Source organism: Schistocerca gregaria, chromosome 6 (genome assembly GCF_023897955.1).
Source record: "Schistocerca gregaria isolate iqSchGreg1 chromosome 6, iqSchGreg1.2, whole genome shotgun sequence".
NCBI classification, from domain to species: Eukaryota; Metazoa; Arthropoda; class Insecta; order Orthoptera; family Acrididae; genus Schistocerca; species Schistocerca gregaria.
Genome location: NC_064925.1, coordinates 388,539,997 through 388,561,036, shown reverse-complemented (window position 1 = coordinate 388,561,036; position 21,040 = coordinate 388,539,997). Strand labels below are relative to the sequence as shown.

At 41.1% G+C, this 21,040-nt stretch overlaps 1 protein-coding gene across 1 annotated transcript in view; it reads right to left on the bottom strand.

Moving 5' to 3' along the window:
* LOC126278072 (phosphatidylinositol-3-phosphatase SAC1) overlaps positions 1 to 21,040 on the bottom strand; it is a 73,314-nt gene that overhangs the window by 12,796 nt on the left and 39,478 nt on the right. Inside the window, exons 8-11 of the mRNA XM_049977903.1 lie at positions 16,459 to 16,538; positions 13,341 to 13,578; positions 10,418 to 10,654; positions 9,292 to 9,393 (exon numbers count right to left, since the gene is read on the bottom strand). Coding sequence (XP_049833860.1) covers positions 9,292 to 9,393; positions 10,418 to 10,654; positions 13,341 to 13,578; positions 16,459 to 16,538 — 657 coding nt within the window. The remainder of the gene's footprint in view (positions 1 to 9,291; positions 9,394 to 10,417; positions 10,655 to 13,340; positions 13,579 to 16,458; positions 16,539 to 21,040) is intronic.

The window sequence follows — 21,040 nt, the reverse complement described above, 5'->3', positions numbered from 1 at the left end:
AGAGCTCAATAAGTTTAAAAAATAAAACTGACGAAGGAAAGCAAAAATTAACACAATAGAAAAAAATGATGACTACAATAGCATTAATAAAAAAAAAGTTAGAGTTTTGCTTCCAATCAATGTTGAATTCATTATATAGAGCTTAATTTTGGACCAGACATGGATACGAAAGGAAAAAAGGAAACAGTCTGGTATTCAGTGGAACTGATTTTCAGTAAACAATGAAAATCATAAATTTGGATGGCGAAATGGGAATTCTGGAAAATTAAAAATCGTCACTGATATCATGAAGAAACACAAAATAGTAATCGTGGCTCTTCAAGAAATCAGAAACAGTGATCAAGACCCTACAAAGTTATCGACTCTATCACAGAACCCAAATCTCAGTCCTCCAGACTTGCAAGTCTATCTTTGAAATCTGCAAATAAGACATACACAATTATCAATGCACAGCTCCCACCAATCATAAAAATAATACTCTGAAGGGCAAAGAAGAAAAACAGAAACTTTGCGATCTCCTGGATCAACATTCCTCCAACAAACATAAAAATTTTCCTTGATGACTTCAATGCTCAGCTGGGGCAAGAAAAAAGATAGAGAGATATCACTGGAAAACGGCCAGCACATAAATGGACAAACAAGGTTAATTGAAACTTGTAGAAACCATAACCTGGTCACAAAATCAACATGTTTTACAAGGAAACCTCACAAATTAAAAACCTGGAAACACCCTGATTTACGAAAGGATGAATGGCAACTGGAACATTTATGCATGGATAAATTTCTCCATCGTGAAATTTACAATGTCAAAGTTTTGAGGGGTGAAGACTCAGGGTCAGACCACTATGTTGTGAAGATCAAAGTAGAATTAACACCAATGGTAAAGAATAGATCTCAGAAAAAACTAGAAGAAAATTTGACCCAACCATTTTCTCAAAAAATGATGAATACACTAGGAAACACAGGCGAATGGTCTATCAAATACACTCCTGGAAATTGAAATAAGAACACCGTGAATTCATTGTCCCAGGAAGGGGAAACTTTATTGACACATTCCTGGGGTCAGATACATCACATGATCACACTGACAGAACCACAGGCACAGAGACACAGGCAACAGAGCATGCACAAAGTCGGCACTAGTACAGTGTATATCCACCTTTCGCAGCAATGCAGGCTGCTATTCTCCCATGGAGACGATCGTAGAGATGTTGGATGTAGTCCTGTGGAACGGGTTGCCATGCCATTTCCACCTGGCGCATCAGTTGGTCCAGCGTTTGTGCTGGATGTGCAGACCGCGTGAGACGACGCTTCATCCAGTCCCAAACATGCTCAATGGGGGACAGTCCTGATTGTGGCGCTAACCTGCACGGCGCCAAACACGCATACGACCATCATTGGCACCAAGGCAGAAGCGACTCTCATCGCTGAAGACGACACGTCTCCATTCGTCCCTCCATTCACGCCTGTCGCGACACCACTGGAGGCAGGCTGCACGATGTTGGGGCATGAGTGGAAGACGGCCTAACGGTGTGCGGGACCATAGCCCAGCTTCATGGAGACGGTTGCGAATGGTCCTCGCCGATACCCCAGGAGCAACAGTGTCCCTAATTTGCTGGGAAGTGGTGGTGCGGCCCCCTACGGTACTGCGTAGGATCCTACGGTCTTGGCATGCATCCGTGTGTCGCTCCGGTCCGGTCCCAGGTCGAGGGGAACGTGCACCTTCCGCCGACCACTGGCGACAACATCGATGTACTGTGGAGACCTCACGCCCCACGTGTTGAGCAATTCTGCGGTACGTCCACCCGGCCTCCCGCATGCCCACTATACGCCCTCGCTCAAAGTCCGTCAACTGCACATACGGTTCACGTCCACGCTGTCGCGGCATGCTACCAGTGTTAAAGACTGCGATGGAGCTCCGTATGCCACAGCAAACTGGCTGACACTGACGGCGGCGGTGCACAAATGCTGCGCAGCTAGCGCCATTCGACGGCCAATACCGCGGTTCCTGGTGTGTCCGCTGTGCCGTGCGTGTGATCATTGCTTGTACAGCCCTCTCGCAGTGTCCGGAGCAAGTATGGTGGGTCTGACACACCGGTGTCAATGTGTTCTTTTTTCCATTTCCAGGAGTGTATAATACGCTAGAAGAATTAACCACCAAATAAAAATCCATAGCAGATGAATTGGCTCCAATAAATCCCAGGAAGAAACATGAGTGGTGGAATGAAGAATGTAACCAAGCATTAGAAAGGAGACACCAAGCTTGGATAAAGCATCAAGCCCAAAAGTCTGAAGAATCACATCTAGAACTAATTTAGGAAAGAAAGTCAATCCATCAGACACACAAAACATAAACATCTTAAAAATACCCTACAAAAGATAGAAGAGAACTTCCAGAAGAAACAGTCAAGACATTATTACACAACCTTTGGGAGATATCTTAAAAAGTATGAGTCCCCAATATTAATGCTGAGAGATAAGTCAGGAAAGTCGGCACATAGTAATCAAAAAAATGCAGGGATCCTTGCAGAGACTTTCAACAAACTTTTAAATTGTGATGATCCACTGGAAACATTTCAAGTAGACACTGAAGCACTTATTTTAACCACCCCAGACCTTATATATCCTCCAACTATCAATGAGGTAGAGGTCGCAATTCAGGAACTAAAAAATTACAAGTGATGAGGTGAAGACCACGAATTTGCAGAAATCTGGAAGAATGCTGGAAAACCTGCAGTCATAAATCTCCAGAGCACTGGATCTCAGGAATAATACACCCATTATTTAAAAAAGGAGGTAGAACAAACTCAGATAAAAGCAACCGGGATGAATAGAATCAAAAAAATTAAAAAAAAGCTCAATTTCTAACCTGGTCAACATATAATAATACATGCCTGTCAACAGACAGTAAAATCCAACATTACAAAACTGTAACTCTCCCAGAAGCAACTTATGTCTGTGAAACTTTGTTTCAAATTGAAAATGGAAGAAGAACCAATCAACGCCTCAAGACTGTATGAAGAATTATCAGAACATGCATCAATAAAAAATACCAGGTTGATGGAGTCTGGAGAATCCTCCCTAATGAAACGATCTACTGTGAGCTGACCCAATCACCAGCGCAATGAAGAAGAAAAGAATCTCATATTTCTATCACGTCTTACGATTGCCCGACAGCAGGATTTTAAAACAACTAGTTATGAGAAGTCTCGGAAATAATACAGGAGGACGGTGAGTCAAAGAAATTCTGCAAGATCTTGAAGCAGTCGAACTTAGAATAACTGATGCTGAGAACAAAAACAAAACTAACACTCTCCTTATGAAACATAAATTTTATGCAGAAATGACGCACTGAAGACCAGTAGAGATTTCAGATGAGTTCGGACAAATGAAGAAGTACTGGGCTGAGTACAAGAAGCAAGTAGTCCATCTTCAAAGAGAAAGTGAACATGTGGAAAATCAAGTTAATAACAATAACAATAACAACAACAACAACAACAACAACAACAACAATAATAACATTACCATGTAAGAGTCAAGATCAAATAACAATACAAGACTGATTTCAGAAAACAAACATTGGTTCAAATGGCTCTGAGCACTATGAGACTTAACATTTGAGTTCATCAGCCCCCAACAAACATTAGCACTCCTATAGTATTCAGGTTCATAAGCCCACTGCAATAGTGGCATGCTTCCCAGAGTGAGGGGTAAAATGAAGACATCTGGTTAGTCACTGCAGGGTGCTTCACATTCACAGGATAATGAAGATAGCATTACATGACATATATAGCTAAGTGATGGGAAAAATTGTTTTATTTTGAGGCCAATTTCAGTGCTATTTTTTATCAAGCTCACCAATATTTATTGGCAAGCTCAACGACATTTATTGCCAAATTTGGTATTCTTTTCATGACAAATTTTGTGTTTCTTCTTGCCAAATTCAATGGTAATTTCTTACCGAATTCGACGTTACTCTTTTTGCCAACTTATGTGTTAATATTTTTTCCAATATTGCTGTTTAATATTGTTGCCAATTTGGTTTTTAATTCCTTTCCAAATCCAGTGTTAATGTCTTCACTACATTCAATGTTAATATTTATGCCAAATTCAGTGAAACTCTTTCTACTGTATTTGAAGTTACTGTTTTTGCCAACTTCGGTGATACTTTTTGAAAAAGTCAGATATATTTATGCAAATTTTCTGTTTTATTGCATATTCAATGTTACTCTTTTTGGCAAATACGGTGTAAACATGTTTGGAAAATTCACTGTCAGCACGTCGGGGGAAATTTCGCTGTCAGCACGTCGGGGGAAATTCACTGCCAGCACGTCGGGGGAAATTCACTGCCAGCACGTGCGGAAAATTCACTGCCAGCACGTGCGGAAAATTCACTGCCAGCACGTGCGGAAAATTCACTGCCAGCACGTGCGGAAAATTCACTGCCAGCACGTGCGGAAAATTCACTGCCAGCACGTGCGGAAAATTCACTGCCAGCACGTGCGGAAAATTCACTGCCAGCACGTGCGGAAAATTCACTGCCAGCACGTGCGGAAAATTCACTGCCAGCACGTGCGGAAAATTCACTGCCAGCACGTGCGGAAAATTCACTGCCAGCACGTGCGGAAAATTCACTGCCAGCACGTGCGGAAAATTCACTGCCAGCACGTGCGGAAAATTCACTGCCAGCACGTGCGGAAAATTCACTGCCAGCACGTGCGGAAAATTCACTGCCAGCACGTGCGGAAAATTCACTGCCAGCACGTGCGGAAAATTCACTGCCAGCACGTGCGGAAAATTCACTGCCAGCACGTGCGGAAAATTCACTGCCAGCACGTGCGGAAAATTCACTGCCAGCACGCGCGGAAAATTCACTGCCAGCACGCGCGGAAAATTCACTGCCAGCACGCGCGGAAAATTCACTGCCAGCACGCGCGGAAAATTCACTGCCAGCACGCGCGGAAAATTCACTGCCAGCACGCGCGGAAAATTCACTGCCAGCACGCGCGGAAAATTCACTGCCAGCACGCGCGGAAAATTCACTGCCAGCACGCGCGGAAAATTCACTGCCAGCACGCGCGGAAAATTCACTGCCAGCACGCGCGGAAAATTCACTGCCAGCACGCGCGGAAAATTCACTGCCAGCACGCGCGGAAAATTCACTGCCAGCACGCGCGGAAAATTCACTGCCAGCACGCGCGGAAAATTCACTGCCAGCACGCGCGGAAAATTCACTGCCAGCACGCGCGGAAAATTCACTGCCAGCACGCGCGGAAAATTCACTGCCAGCACGCGCGGAAAATTCACTGCCAGCACGCGCGGAAAATTCACTGCCAGCACGCGCGGAAAATTCACTGCCAGCACGCGCGGAAAATTCACTGCCAGCACGCGCGGAAAATTCACTGCCAGCACGCGCGGAAAATTCACTGCCAGCACGCGCGGAAAATTCACTGCCAGCACGCGCGGAAAATTCACTGCCAGCACGCGCGGAAAATTCACTGCCAGCACGCGCGGAAAATTCACTGCCAGCACGCGCGGAAAATTCACTGCCAGCACGCGCGGAAAATTCACTGCCAGCACGCGCGGAAAATTCACTGCCAGCACGCGCGGAAAATTCACTGCCAGCACGCGCGGAAAATTCACTGCCAGCACGCGCGGAAAATTCACTGCCAGCACGCGCGGAAAATTCACTGCCAGCACGCGCGGAAAATTCACTGCCAGCACGCGCGGAAAATTCACTGCCAGCACGCGCGGAAAATTCACTGCCAGCACGCGCGGAAAATTCACTGCCAGCACGCGCGGAAAATTCACTGCCAGCACGCGCGGAAAATTCACTGCCAGCACGCGCGGAAAATTCACTGCCAGCACGCGCGGAAAATTCACTGCCAGCACGCGCGGAAAATTCACTGCCAGCACGCGCGGAAAATTCACTGCCAGCACGCGCGGAAAATTCACTGCCAGCACGCGCGGAAAATTCACTGCCAGCACGCGCGGAAAATTCACTGCCAGCACGCGCGGAAAATTCACTGCCAGCACGCGCGGAAAATTCACTGCCAGCACGCGCGGAAAATTCACTGCCAGCACGCGCGGAAAACTCACTGCCAGCACGTGCGGAAAACTCACTGCCAGCACGTGCGGAAAACTCACTGCCAGCACGTGCGGAAAACTCACTGCCAGCACGTGCGGAAAACTCACTGCCAGCACGTTCGGAAAACTCACTGCCAGCACGTTCGGAAAACTCACTGCCAGCACGTTCGGAAAACTCACTGCCAGCACGTTCGGAAAACTCACTGCCAGCACGTTCGGAAAACTCACTGCCAGCACGTTCGGAAAACTCACTGCCAGCACGTTCGGAAAACTCACTGCCAGCACGTTCGGAAAACTCACTGCCAGCACGTTCGGAAAACTCACTGCCAGCACGTTCGGAAAACTCACTGCCAGCACGTTCGGAAAACTCACTGCCAGCACGTTCGGAAAACTCACTGTCAACACGTTCGGAAAATTCACTGTCAACACGTTCGGAAAATTCACTGTCAACATGTTCGGAAAATTCACTGTTAACATGTTCGGAAAATTCAGTGTTAACATGTTCGGAAAATTCAGTGTTAACATGTCTGAAAAATTCAGTGTTAATATGTCTGAAAAATTCAGTGTTAATATGTCTGAAAAATTCAGTGTTAACATGTTCGGAAAATTCAGTGTTAATATGTCTGAAAAATTCAGTGTTAATATGTCTGAAAAATATATCCTTGAAAAACTCAGTATTAATATCTCTGCCAAATTCAGTGCCAAAGTCTATGCCAAATTTGGAGTTACTGTTTATGAAAAATTCAATGTTATATTCTTGATGAATTTGGTGATATTTTCTTGCCAAATTGAGTGTTATTTTCTTGTCAAATTGCATGCTCCTCTTCTTGCCAAATTCAGGGCTACTCTTCTAGCTGAATTTGGAGTTACTCTTTTATCTGAATTTGGAATAACTGTTTCCGCCAAATTCAGGGTTATTTCCCTGTTAAATCTGAACTTTTCATGCCAAACTTGAAGTTACTTTCATGCCAAATTTGAAGTTAGTGTTTGTCTTCAAATTCAGTGTATTTTTCATTAAATTTTTTTTCATCAATAACTTTAAGTTACAAACACATTTCTTTGTATGGGAAACAGCAAACTCCGCAATATTTCTTAAAAAGCAACAATATGATGGTACTTTGTAAAAACCACCAATTCTGCATTATTTCACCAAAAACTGCCAACTTCCCGTCATTTTTGTGAAATTTTCCTGTCCCTGCAAATGAACAGTATGAGCGATATCACATAGTTACTCCCAATATTGAAAGATGACCCTCTTGCTGCTACCTGTCACTTGAAAATAACTGGACTATGCCGCAAATAATGCCGGACCCGGCTATACAAACAATCTAAATTCCTTCAATGTCTCTCTCAGCCACACTTTTGCCCTACTGTCATCGCCAGGCTGTGTTGGTGCTCTACTAAAACTACAGTCCAAGAGTTAGCAGCTGCTGCTGTTATGTTCCATCATCTCCGAATCCTGGTGATATGATGAAAGATCTCCATCCAAGCTCGCCTGGATGTTGTTTTGGCCAACAATTTTTCCAGAGACATCCCAATGCTTTCTTTGACACCCTCTACTCAGTTCCTCCTCGATTTTCTTCTATATCTTTAACTTTCTGTTCTTCCAAGCAGTCCAGTTAATCTCATATGGAGTATTTTGGCCTTTCCTTCTTTGACATTGTATAACAGATAAATGACACACCACAGAAAACATCAGTTCAGATACTCAACTACTTCAGTAGCACACTTAGTAGCCCATTTGAACATACTGTTAAGTCAACAAAATATGGCACACATTTTTTAATCAGTTAACAGAGAAAATCACTGCACAATGGGGTGCGAGTCGAGTTGTCTAAATGAATAAATAAAATGGAGACAAAGTTAGCATTGCATGTATGCATAAAATAGCATAATGTGTGTCCATAGGTTCTAACATTTTCGGGCAACAAGAGACAGTGTGGTATTGGGTTGCAGGGCACACACATCTTTAAATTCAGTTAACTTGTACGTTGGGTGTAGCCGATCCTCTTCTCTGGGTAATCAGCTATGTCGATTTCCTACAAGCTTCTTCTCTGGAGGCTATAGCTGGTTAAGGAAATTTATTAAAATACTTCTCTATCCTTGAAATAATTTTGGTACTCATATAATACTTTTCAGTTCCATCATTTTCTATTTTCAACTTTCACAGATAATAACTTCTGCAAGCTAACTTACTCCTTACATATTAGACTCATTTAACACATTCAAATAGCATACATGTGTCTCGTTTTGTTCATAGTCTTAAGTGAGTCCAATACATAAATGTGCATAGCAATCTATCTTCCACTGTTCAATAGTCTGTTTTGCAATCACCACAGACACTACCACATCAAAGAATGCGACATAATTATTCGTTGAGTTCTCCTCAGGTCTTCTGTGGCACTGGCAGCAAACACTTGTCATCGTCAGTGACTCGCCCCTCTTACAGTCTTCTAATAACAAACTTCCGATCTGCACATAGAAACAGGTGGATCGGTAGAAACGTTCTCACCCTCCTGCACTCGTACCTAAAATATCGGGTGTTCGAGACGGTTGAAGGCTGAGTGTTTCTAGAATTTTCACCAAATTTCTTAAGGCACTACAAGGTCATTTAGGATCTTTCATTTGCATAAGATACTGTAATATATAATGAACATAAATAATAGTAAAAAGTGAAAGACAAATGTTGATGATTGCAACTGAGTGCAATACATGTGTAAACAAACAGAAGGAACTGGCAAGCACGTGTATCAGTTTATTTCTTTTTTATTTAAATGTGTATAGTGTGTGGACTTGCCTTTAATAGAAATTTCATGAAAATAGGAAAGTGTTAAAAAGTTCAAGCATTAGTCAGTGTGGAATACTCAATTAACTACAAGGAAAGAGATGCAGAAAATGTAACAGCCTATTATTGTTAACTGTAGCAGCATATCTTTCTACATACTATGAAAACATATTTGTGGAGCTTGTGTTTAGCTCTCTTGTCATCTGCTTGTAATCATAATTTTCTTCTACATACTACTCTTGTATTCACTTATCTCAAGCAATAAACAAATATAGGAGATGGTCTAGGGAATACACAATTGAAAAGACCCATCCCAGCAAAGTCCTTTCATATTGCAAAGCAACAGTCACAAAGGAGAAAACCATTAATTACAACAGGAAATGATCAACAAATACACAGAATAAATGAACAGTACTCACAGTGATGTATTTCCATCCCTTTTCAGTCTCCAGAGGACATGGCTGAGCAGCACCCTCACCATCCTGTACTTGATAGCGACCCAAAAACAAGTCAATGGCATCCTGTAAAGTAAGGAATCCACTATGAGCATGTCTCAGTATGTTAGGTACCCAGATCCAACTTACAAATCAGCGTATAAACTAATTAACTAAATACTGATAATGGATGGGATAAAGGTAACCAGCAGCTTTACAACTGATATCATTGCACAATCTTTTAAGACATCTCCCAGCTCAGTTTTATATGGCTTTTCTCACACACTGTAACAGAAACCACTGTCTCCTTTAAGTTTGGAATTACATCATTTTGCTAATTTCACTATATCTCCCATGCGCAAAATAGAGTATTCTGCATAAAAGTAGCTGCTTCATGTTACAATTGATTTGTCCAGCCAGTTGCCACTTTCTTTCTCCTATGTCATGCATTTTATCACGTCACATGTAATCACAGTATCCCTATCCACTTAGAATCTTACATTTACAAACTCCTACGCTAACCTACCGCATTGTTATCTACATGAGTTAAAGTTCCATTTTGCTAAGAGGGGGAGGGGTCTGTGAAGTTATTGTGGCAGAGGTGGGTTCAAGCAGTGGGGATAGGGGACCATCATTAGGGATAGTGAAAGGTTTTCTAGAAGGGTGGGGTGGGGAGGGGGCTGGGGGAGAGGAATGAAGAGGCTTGGTGGGCTAGGGGCTTTCATAACAAAAAATTAAATAGAGGCAGGAAGGTCAGCCAGTAGAAGAAGAATGAATAAAATGTTTCTCTTCTACGAATTACATTTCATTTACACACACACACACACACACACACACACACACACACACAAATGGTTCAAATGGCTCTGAGCACTATGGGACTTAACTTCTGAGGTCATCAGTCCCCTAGAACTTATAACTACTTAAACCTAACTAACCTAAGGACATCACACACATCCATGCCTGAGGCAGGATTCGAACCTGTGACCACAGCGTTCGCGCGGTTCCAGACTGTAGCGCCTAGAACTGCTCGGCCACTCCAGCCAGTAAGCACACGCACGCACACAGCAACAGAGACAGAGAGAGAAATGAACATTATGGGATTCCTAACCTGCCTGAAACCATCAGCAAAATTGTTCTTGCAGTAGCGGGTCAGAGAATTGACAAGATCTCGCAGAAGACCAATGCGAGTCCTTTTTCCAGTGCGTGTGAAATCAGTCTTCAGAGCACCAGTCCCAGAGTACTGTATACTGAGGACATCTGCATTGTCGGCCCACACCTGCTTGAAGAGGTACTCGAGGAGTGGTTGCTGTTGAACAGCTTGACTTTGTTGTAGGAGTCCAAGCTTCTGTACAGCAAATGACGAAAAATAATAAATTAATGAAAAATTGCAAAATATATCTAAGAAACACAGGTCACCATTATAGCAATTCTTTTGATTTAAAACATAACAAACATTATTTAATGTTCATTCACTGTAAATATGTCAACAATATCAATTTTTAGAAACAACCCATCATCACAATTTGACAGGCATGATGCTCTTATAAACAGCAATACTTCGATAATTACTTCTTCATCTTTTTATGAAATTCAGCCTTCAGAATGTCTCATTAAATCGTTTTTCCCGTCACTTCCACATAATGATATTTGGTTCTTGATATGCGCGCTGGGCTCAGATAATCCAAGCACATGGCCCATTTTCCCTATTTTTGAAAGCTTTATAGGGTAACTGGGCCACTCAACAAAGCTTATAGCCTAAAAAAAGAGACACATGCTGGCAGTAACATTTCCAGGTTCCATTATGTTTCTAATTTATGCTATGGTAACAGTAATTTTCTTAATATTTGCAGTGATCCTGTAATTAATTCATGAGCCCAAGATGTCATCATATTTCTATGAAAATTTTGCACTACATAATTGTTTCAAGTAAATCACAACAATTATAATCATTAGACTGCTTGTTGAAGAGTGATTCCATCATCTTTTAGCACTGCTAACTACGTAAATGCTAAAAACTGAAGATAATTGGACATCTTTAGAATATCCCACATTCCACAGCAAAATAGGGAATGAGATAAGTACAGGAATGATCAGGGAAATGCTCCACTGACATACAATAACTACCAGCTGCTTCAATAAACCTTCCAACGTAACAGTTGGAAGTAGGGGGCAGTGGAAGAATGAACCATGACATCATGCAGAAGTCAGTGTGGTCGAAAACAAAGACTGGAGCCACATTGTATGGGGTTCACCCTAGACTAGAGAGTGCAATCTCTCTAGGGAAGCTGGTGACAGTATTCAAAGCAGAAATATCCACTATCAGAGTGCTGATGGAGGAGAATTTGCATAGGTACTACGAGGATCGTAGCACCTACATTTTACGACAGCCAAGCAGCTCTGAAATCTCCATCAGCCCCAGCAGTGAGATCGAAGATTGTTGCAGAATGCCGCAAAACCCTTGTGAGACTAGGTGAAAATAACAGAATAAACCTGCTGTGGCTGCCTGGTCACTCAGGAATCAGTGAAATTGAACAAGCTGATAGACTGTCCAGGACAGGTTTGACAATTCCATTTACTGGACTGGAACCCATCCTCCCCATCACTAAGCTGGCGGTAAACTATGAAACTGGATTGGAAGGCAGCATGTAGAATATTGGAAATCGCACACACCACATCTTCCAATGTGAAATGCTGAAGATCAAAAGACACAGAAAATTTGGGTCATTAAGTCCTGAAGAAATTGTGTCTAATAAGGGACTAGTAAAGGACCTCCTACTATTCTTCAAGAGTACTGGTTGCCTTTAGACTTGGGAAGTGAATCCACACAATAAACCCTGTTTTGGTGTGGGCTGCTGTGGGAGGGGGCTTATGTTTTTTGTATCTCCTTGTTCAAATCAAATCAATCTTGTAAATATTAAGTTACCTATAGGAGATAAATAGCAGCTGTTTAATTTAATGTAAATAAGGATGCAGCAGCATTTTATTACTGTAAGGACAAATTGTATAAAGCAGTAATCTGATTGTGTATTGTTAATACAGTGCAAATATTTAATTTGTGGTTACATGACAGAATGACTGGGAGGTACTTGCATACAGGAGGTGAAACTCTTAGTACTGTTAGTAGACACACAAAAATACAAGAAACTATTCTAGGTTCTGGAAATATTACTTCTTTTCTTGAGGAGGCGAGAGGGATAGGTTACAGAAAATTTGAAAGGAGACACAGATCACTGACCCCAGGAAGACACAAATCCACCTGTTGTGAGAGTGCAGGCCAAAGATCGGTGGCAAGCACGGTGCCAGCCTGAGTGCAGAGACAATATGACAGATGGTTTAAGATGGAGAGAGAGAAAATGAATACATCAATTTAGAACTGGGAGGAAAAGTTTATTGTACTTTTGTGTGTGTCCACTGGCAGTAATAAGAATTTTCCTCTTGAAGGTGCTAAGTATTGATCACTCATTCCGACTCAGTTTTATTGTTTCCTCAAATGAATTCTTCTTTTGACACAGATTTAGTTGCTTCTATTTCATTGATGTATGCCCAGACTCAGCCTACATCTACGAATGTTCCACATCTACATGGGCTTTATGAAACCCAATAAATGAATAATGAATACAGAGATGACAAGACTCTTGGCCCACTATAAAATATAGGGGCTGAGGTATGTAATGCCATGCCCGATTTGACTGCATAGCCAGAGTAAACCAAGAGAACTTGTTTCTTGCATAGGCATTATTTAAACATAATTACACATGCATTTGGCCAATTTTGCCCTAGCAGGTCACTGAGAAGCACACATTGTCAGAAATGAAAAATATGGCTAGCATAACACGGTTCTTCACAACAGGTGTTTGTACAGAGAAGTGTACACTATTGATCCATGCAGTAATTACAATCCAGCACAGCCTACACACAACATGTGATATCCAAAAAAATTACAGAATGCTATTTATACGTAGCTTATTAAATAACATGTCTCACAAGTAACATACTGTGAAAAGTAATTTTCTGAGTGTTGTAATACTGACCTGCAATACTTGTGTAAGTGAGCGACGTGCAAGCATGCTCTGCACTACATTTGTTCTGTCCAGGCAGTCAACACAGTTAGTGCGAAAAACACCATCCTGTTGTGACACCAAGGTTCCATCACGAGTCAGGAGAAAAACTCCAAATTCATCTTGTTCATGAGAGAGTCGATCGAGCAGGATGCTGAGACGGTCCCAGCGAAGTGCACGGCACTCTGCATGGAAGTCGAATGCTTCGTACCTAACCATAAGAGGAAGTGAACAAAGAACTGACAATGTAACCCATATAGTCTATCCTAATATCATCCATTAAAAATACAATTAATAGTGTTGCTAATTTAAAATAGGAGTATGACTCTGGAATTTACTCCTTCCCACTAATCAACCAATCAATCAATATTTGTAAGGGTAAAGAACATAAGAATTAAAAATGAGAAAAAGTGCGAAAATTGGAGTTAAGTTTCCAGTTTCATAGATCGAAAATGAAAGGAATAGCAACACACAAATAACTTGAGAAAAGAGCACATCTAGAATTAAAAGAAAGATTTCAGACTACATAGATGACCCAACATAATAAAATAATGAGGAGGCGTGGGGGGGAGAACACTTCCACTCACACATATTTTTTGTACATTTGTAGGCCATTGACACTGTTGTTACATTACAGTATGTTGTTAATGATCAGAGTGACAGTAATAATAATAATAATAATAATAATACGCTGAACTGCGCCAAAGAAAATTTGTTGTTTTAATATTGAAGCACAGTATATTAGGAACAACAGACATTTCCACCAAAAAGTCTTTCTCAACAATCATCTGTCCGTCTGTCCATATAATTTTCTTTTCTTCTTACTCACAAGTAGGTTACCTGTGTTCTGCATACACGTTTATTACACTTTCCACACAACATGTTTGTTTCATTGTCATTGCTTGAAGGACAGAACTTACAGCATGGACATGTAGTACAGTTTCTTGTAGTTACTGATTTAGCCACAACTGCCGCTCCTTCAGGGTTGTGGATGCTTTGGATGCTCCTGCCAATTCAATTCTCAAAGAATCTTCTGTTCTTGGAAAATGCTTCCTGGATGCAATGTGCTCTGCACCCACTGACTTTCCAAATTCCTACAAAAACATACGCCTTCTAGTCAATTTTGTTGTATTCCAGTTATGGTGAACCAAAGTCCACAAGATATATGTATTATAAGCAGCAACATCAAGAATTTTGTAGAAAACTATCATGAACCATCTGTTGGTTTTTGGTTTGCATGTATATATACCTGTCAGCTGATCAAGTGTGTCTCCAGCCCCTTTGGTTGAATTATGATATAAAATCATTTTTGGCTTCTTATCATCCCTGTCACTAGGGCTCATTAGAAAACATTCTTATTTCGCTTAGCAATATAATTGAACAGTGTAGTGTCATTTGTGAAGTAAAATGAAAGCTATGCACTTCCTTGTTGGTCATACTTTGTGGAAACTCTGGCTTATTTTTACGCACGGTTCCTTTTCAGGAGCAGCTGTCCTAAATTGTATGACATTAAAAAGTTGTCATATGTTATGTTCTGACCTCACAAATCCGAGGTAGGATCAGCAACTACTCTCATTCTCTGACTTTTTTCTGGTGCCACTCCACTCTCCTTTGCTGTATAAACTTGGGCTTTCAGTACATACGAAGATTTGCTGTCACACAGGGTCCATATCTTGAACCCATATTTTGCCAGTACTTTTTGAATGGACAGTGGCATCTAAATGCTACTAGCTGCTTGTCGATGGTCACATTTTCCCCTGGTTTACAAAGTTTAGGACTGATTTCTAACCACTTCTCCCAGATACTGTGAACTGCGGTGAGTTTAGCGGTATACTGTCTTTTCTCTCTTGTGGATTTCTTATCAAATTGCAAGACGCGATATTGTACAGAATGTTTCTAGGGACATGGTTGCTCGAAATATGTTCCGCCCAGCATCCTCATCCCACGAACTTTTTGTAGGGATGTGAACGATATACCCGCAAGGAATAGAAGTCCTAAGTATGCATGAAAATGAGACTCTAATGTTTGTCCATTGTGTACCATAAACTCATTGCTCTCAATATTTGACATCCCTATTATTTCATTATGTAGCGCTGTAGAAAGTAATACTTCAAATGAACTTTTTACATCACTTATTCTACTGCTTGCATACCTGGTAACTCCTGGGGTACTCCTAATGACTTTCGAAGCAGATAGACGGGTGTGGTGGTTGCAACTACCATTCTATGTCCCTGTTCTTAGAAACAAAGTTTGCACACTACTTTGAACAGTCTGTGGACTGTTGTCAATATTATCAGAACACTCACTTTCAGGTGCATTACTGACATGATCTTCAAACTCAGAAAGTGATCTACTGAGCTATTTACTAATTCTTTCAACTCAGCATCTGTCAATGATGTAATTACCATGATGTCACAATCCAGACTGATCACAAACGATAGAGCACAAACTGAGTAGAAACAATGTAATTCGAACAGTTGACAAGTCGTAATGATAAGTTCATTGTTGTAAATGAGGCGACTTTGTTGACTTGTTGAATACTGAGAGTAAGTATGAACAATAAAAGTCATTACTACTATAAAATATGAGACAACCAGAAACTATGTGACGTTAGACTAACGATATAAATGTTGGGTCACATTGACCTGAAGATTATGTACGTAACCCTTAAGGTTTAAGACCAGATGACTTTAAATATTTTAAATTTTTTTTACCACATGCTGCCCTTGGATTTTCAGACAAAGTCACCAAATTTCATCAAGTTATTTTGATGTTTAAATAATAAGAAACCAAATTTATAACCATTTTGGGTCATATAAATATGAAAAGAACAGCAAGGTTAATGAAGATGAAACCACAAGTTGAAAATTAGTATTTTCTTTTGCTGACGCACTTACTGGCTACCTATTCATGTTTTTCTGCTGAATACTATTCATTCATATACCACTTCTTCATATACTCTAAAGGAAAATATGAAAGCATCAGAAAAATAAGTGTACCTAATGAAATGAAATTTTTGTGATTATTATACATAAGCATTACTAACAGATATTAACATAGTCTAAGAGAAACAAATTCGATAAATGCTTACCTAACATTTGAATTTCCAAGTCTTGTGACATGTTCACGAAATGCTTTCTCCAAAACATCCTCTGCTCCTCTATGGTCGATCTAAAACATTGAGACGTACTAACTGTACTATTTGCTCATCATAATTAACTGTTTTGAAGACAAAAATGTAATACTAGGGTTTTCCTGATTATTGCCAGCAACACCTCTCATTTTATATGTATGCTTTGTATTAATATGGATCCAGAACTATCTTTTACAATTTGAACACAGCATTTCCTTCTCACATTTTCATGAGTGTTCGAGAGAGAATTGTTTGCCATTGTTATGCCATGCTTTTACTTCCCTGTCTGAATTTAACAATCAATTTATCTTACAGCAAAATTATATTCCCTTCAAATATAAATTTATTCAGCCACTCATTCATATCACCACTCAAGCTTAGATAGTATCTCACAGATCTCAGTACGAATAGGAAGCTTCAGAAATGTGGGACAAATCTAGGGAATATGAGATGCACAAAATAATATGAACAATTAGACAAAATACCTTACTTTCAAAGTTTATATTCTGTCTTCTTTGTAATACTGTGATGAATATTTCATTTCTCCTTCCTATCCTCCACGAGATGTGTTTCTGTAACTTCAATGATTCTCAACTTTACTGCAACTTGAACTTTTAGACAAAGTTAGAAATAAGGAGTTATGACTATATTGTTGCTGGGATTTAGGGAAATGATCTCAATATTGTTTATTTCTGTGTGATGGATACTACATAGTTTCAGGTTTGTATTCACACAGATTGCATTCCATACTATTGGTACGCAAAAGAACTTGCCCCCCTTCTAACAGCCATGTACCGCAAGTCTCTAGGGGAGCGGAAGGTTCCAAATGATTGGAAAAGAGCACAGGTAGTCCCAGTCTTCAAGAAGGGTTGTCGAGCAGATGTGCAAAACTATAGACCTATATCTCTGACGTCGATCTGTTGTAGAATTTTAGAACATGTTTTTTGCTCGAGTATCATGTTGTTTTTGGAAACCCAGAATCTACTCTGTAGGAATCAACATGGATTCCGGAAACAGCAATCGTGTGAGACTCAACTCGCTTTATTTTACATGAGACCCAGAAAATATTAGATACAGGCTCCCAGGTAGATGCTATTTTCCTTGACTTCCGGAAGGCGTTCCATACAGTTCCGCACTCTCGCCTGATAAAATAAGAGCCTACGGAATATCAGACCAGCTGTGTGGCTGGACTGAAGAGTTTTTAGCAAACAGAACACAGCATGTTGTTATCAATGGAGAGACGTCTACAGATGTTAAGGTAACTCTGGCGTGCCACAGGGGAGTGTTATGGGACCACTGCTTTTCACAATATATATAAATGACCTAGTAGATAGTGTCGGAAGTTCCATGCAGCTTTTCGCGGATGATGCTGTAGTATACAGAGAAGTTGCAGCATTAGAAAATTGTAGCGAAATGCAGGAAGATCTGCAGCGGATAGGCACTTTGTGCAAGGAGTGGCAACCGACACTTAACATAGACAAATGTAATGTATTGCAAATACATAGAAAGAAGGATCCTTTATTGCGGAACAAACACTGGTAGCAGTTACTTCTGTAAAATATCTGGGAGTATGCGTGCGGAACGGTTTGAAGTGGAATGATCATATAAAATTAATTGTTGGTAAGGCGGGTACCAGGTTGAGTTTCATTGGGAGAGTCCTTAGAAAATGTAGTCCATCAACAAAGGAGGTGGCTTACAAAACACTCGTTCAACCTATACTTTAGTATTGCTCATCAGTGTGGGATCCGTACCACATCGGGTTGACGGAGGAGATAGAGAAGATCCAAAGAAGAGCGGCGCATTTCGTCACAGGGTTAAAAAAATAGTAACCATGATAGCGTTACGGAGACGTTTAGCAAATTCAAGTCGCAGACTCTGAAAGAGAGGCGCTCTGCATTGGGGTGTAGCTTGCTCGCCAGGTTTCAAGAGGGTGCGTTTCTGAATGAGGTATCGAATATATTGCTTCCCCCTACTTATACCTCCCGAGGAGATCACGAATGTAAAATTAGAGAAATTCAAGCGCGCACGGAGGCTTTCAGACAGTTGTTCTTCCTGCGAACCATACGCAACTGGAACAGAAAAGGGAGGTAATGACAGTGGCACGTAAAGTGCCCTCCGCCACACACCGTTGGGTGGCTTGCGGAGTATAAATGTAGATATAGATATAGATAAGTGTACGACGTGTACGACCTGGATTTATGCCCAACGGAAAAATGTAATACTGTTTAATGGATATATTTTCACACACTATCCCAACACAGAGTGCATTTCAGCATGGAGGACACCAGGGTAAATGTACAGGGTGTACATAAAGTCCGGGGACACTTTCAATTATTTATTGCACAAGACCTAAACATTGTACATGTGTCATACATACTGCAGTTTGAAGAGACAGTCTGAAAGCTTTTTTTTTCCTTCGATATGTGGATCATTAGTGACCCTGCAGATGTCAATAAGATAATCGAATTCTTGCCATACCATTCCGAGGATGGCATCGTCGACTGTGGCAGTCGCTTCCCGTATTCTTTCCTGGAGTTCTGCTACAATACATGGTAGAGGCGGTACATACACCACATCTTTAATGTGTCCCCACAGAAAAAAGTAACACTAAGTGAGATCTGGTAATCAGAGAGGCCATTTCAAGAAACAGCTGTCCCCTTCTGTAGCACGGTTGATCTGTCGCTGTGTTTGCGACTAGCGCTGACTGTCGGCAAATTACCAAACTACGCTGTGGCGGTACACATGAAAAAAACTTTCAAGGTTTCTCTTCAAAATGACTTATGCATGATATCTGTACAATGTTTGGTTCCTGTCCTGTGCAATAAATAATTGAAAGTGTTCCCAGACTTTATGTACACCCAGTATTATCAAGTGTGTGTTTTTATACTCTGAAGCAAGGTGGATGTTGGGTTATAATTTAACTGGTTACATATGATTTTCAGTAGCTGCAACCAACACACTGAAAGTAATGGAAGTTGGTGGGCATGATAATTTGTCGAATATAATGTCATACTTTTTATTTTACATCACCTATGTTTTGGGTTCAAGTCCATCATGAGGCATTGCTATATCAAAGATTTAATTTCTAATGGAAGCAGTAAAGAGGAGAATTCACCATATAGTTGAGCTTCACCATATAGTTGAGCTGTTGAATTATCAATAGGCACATAGAAAAAGTCTTGGGTTATCAGCCGAGTCATGGTGTCATCTTGTCGCAACGTTTTGACAAGCTTCCTGCAGCTACACTGTCCTAGCCGGATACACTGCAGGACAACTCAGTTGGGGATTGTACTGAGTCAACTGACACTGGAGAAAGGATGCAGGGATGGGGAGAGAGTCTTGGAGGGAGGAGTAACGGATGGCTGGGAGAGAGAGAGACAGAAAGCATACAGATAGGAATGTGGTGCCGGTGAGCTACTCTAGTGTAGGCTGTGAAACTTGTTTATCATGCACAATGACGTGTGGGTGTGGACTGGGAGGGGGAGATGGAATAGATGAAGAGCACACTGCATGGAGGAGGATGTGAATGTAGAATGACTTAAGTATGTGCATGGGAACTTGGGTGGAAATGGGTTTGGGATGAGTATATTCATATGGCATGAGTTGTGAAGCAGGAAGTAGCCACTGTACTGCAAGCAGCATGTTCTGTCTTTTCAGTGGCTAACCATTCAGATGGACAGCCAGCTGGTGGAGATGCCCATATAAAACACTGAGAAAGTAACAGCGGAGGTGACATACGATCTCCATCTACAGCTAAATCTATACTCTGTATGATGTGTGGCAGAGGGCACTTTGTGAACCACAGTCACTCCCCACTTTTCCTGTTCCATTCGTGAATAGTCGCAGGAATAACGGCTGCTGACAATCCTTTGTGTGGGCTCAAATCTCTGTTAAGTTTATCTCCATGGTCTTTTCTTGAGGTACAATTATGAGGAAGTAATACATTGTCGACTCTTCTAAGAATGTACATCTCAGAACTTTTAACAGGAAACCACATAGCCCTGCATAACACTTCCCTTGTAGCACCCTGCCACTGTAGTTGATTGACTATCTCTCTTCTTGGTACCTTCTCTATTTCCTCTAACAATTTTATCTGGTATGGACCCCATACTGATAAGCAATATTCAAGTATTAGTTGAATAAGAATTTTGTAACCTATACCCTTTGCTGATGGTCCACATTTCTGAGAATTCTTCCAATGAATCTCAGTCTGCCATATGCCTTTTCAGCAATCAGTTTTAAGTTGCTGTTCCACTTCAACTGACTTTGTATGCATACACCTAGATATTTTATGGAAGCAACTGCTTCTAGTGATAGTACTCACCATTGAGAATTATTGTAGTAGCCCCTTATCAGTAAGAGGGCACGCACAACAGACAAGGAAGGTGGGCTGCCGACCTCCCTTCAAGAGCTCACATCAAAATGTCGCCAGTGAATGTAAACATCAACAAACTTTCTGCATAAACATGGCACTACTTTGTGGAAAGCCATGTGACAGAGATCCACCAATTTGAACTAATTAGACTAATTCTAGCGCTCC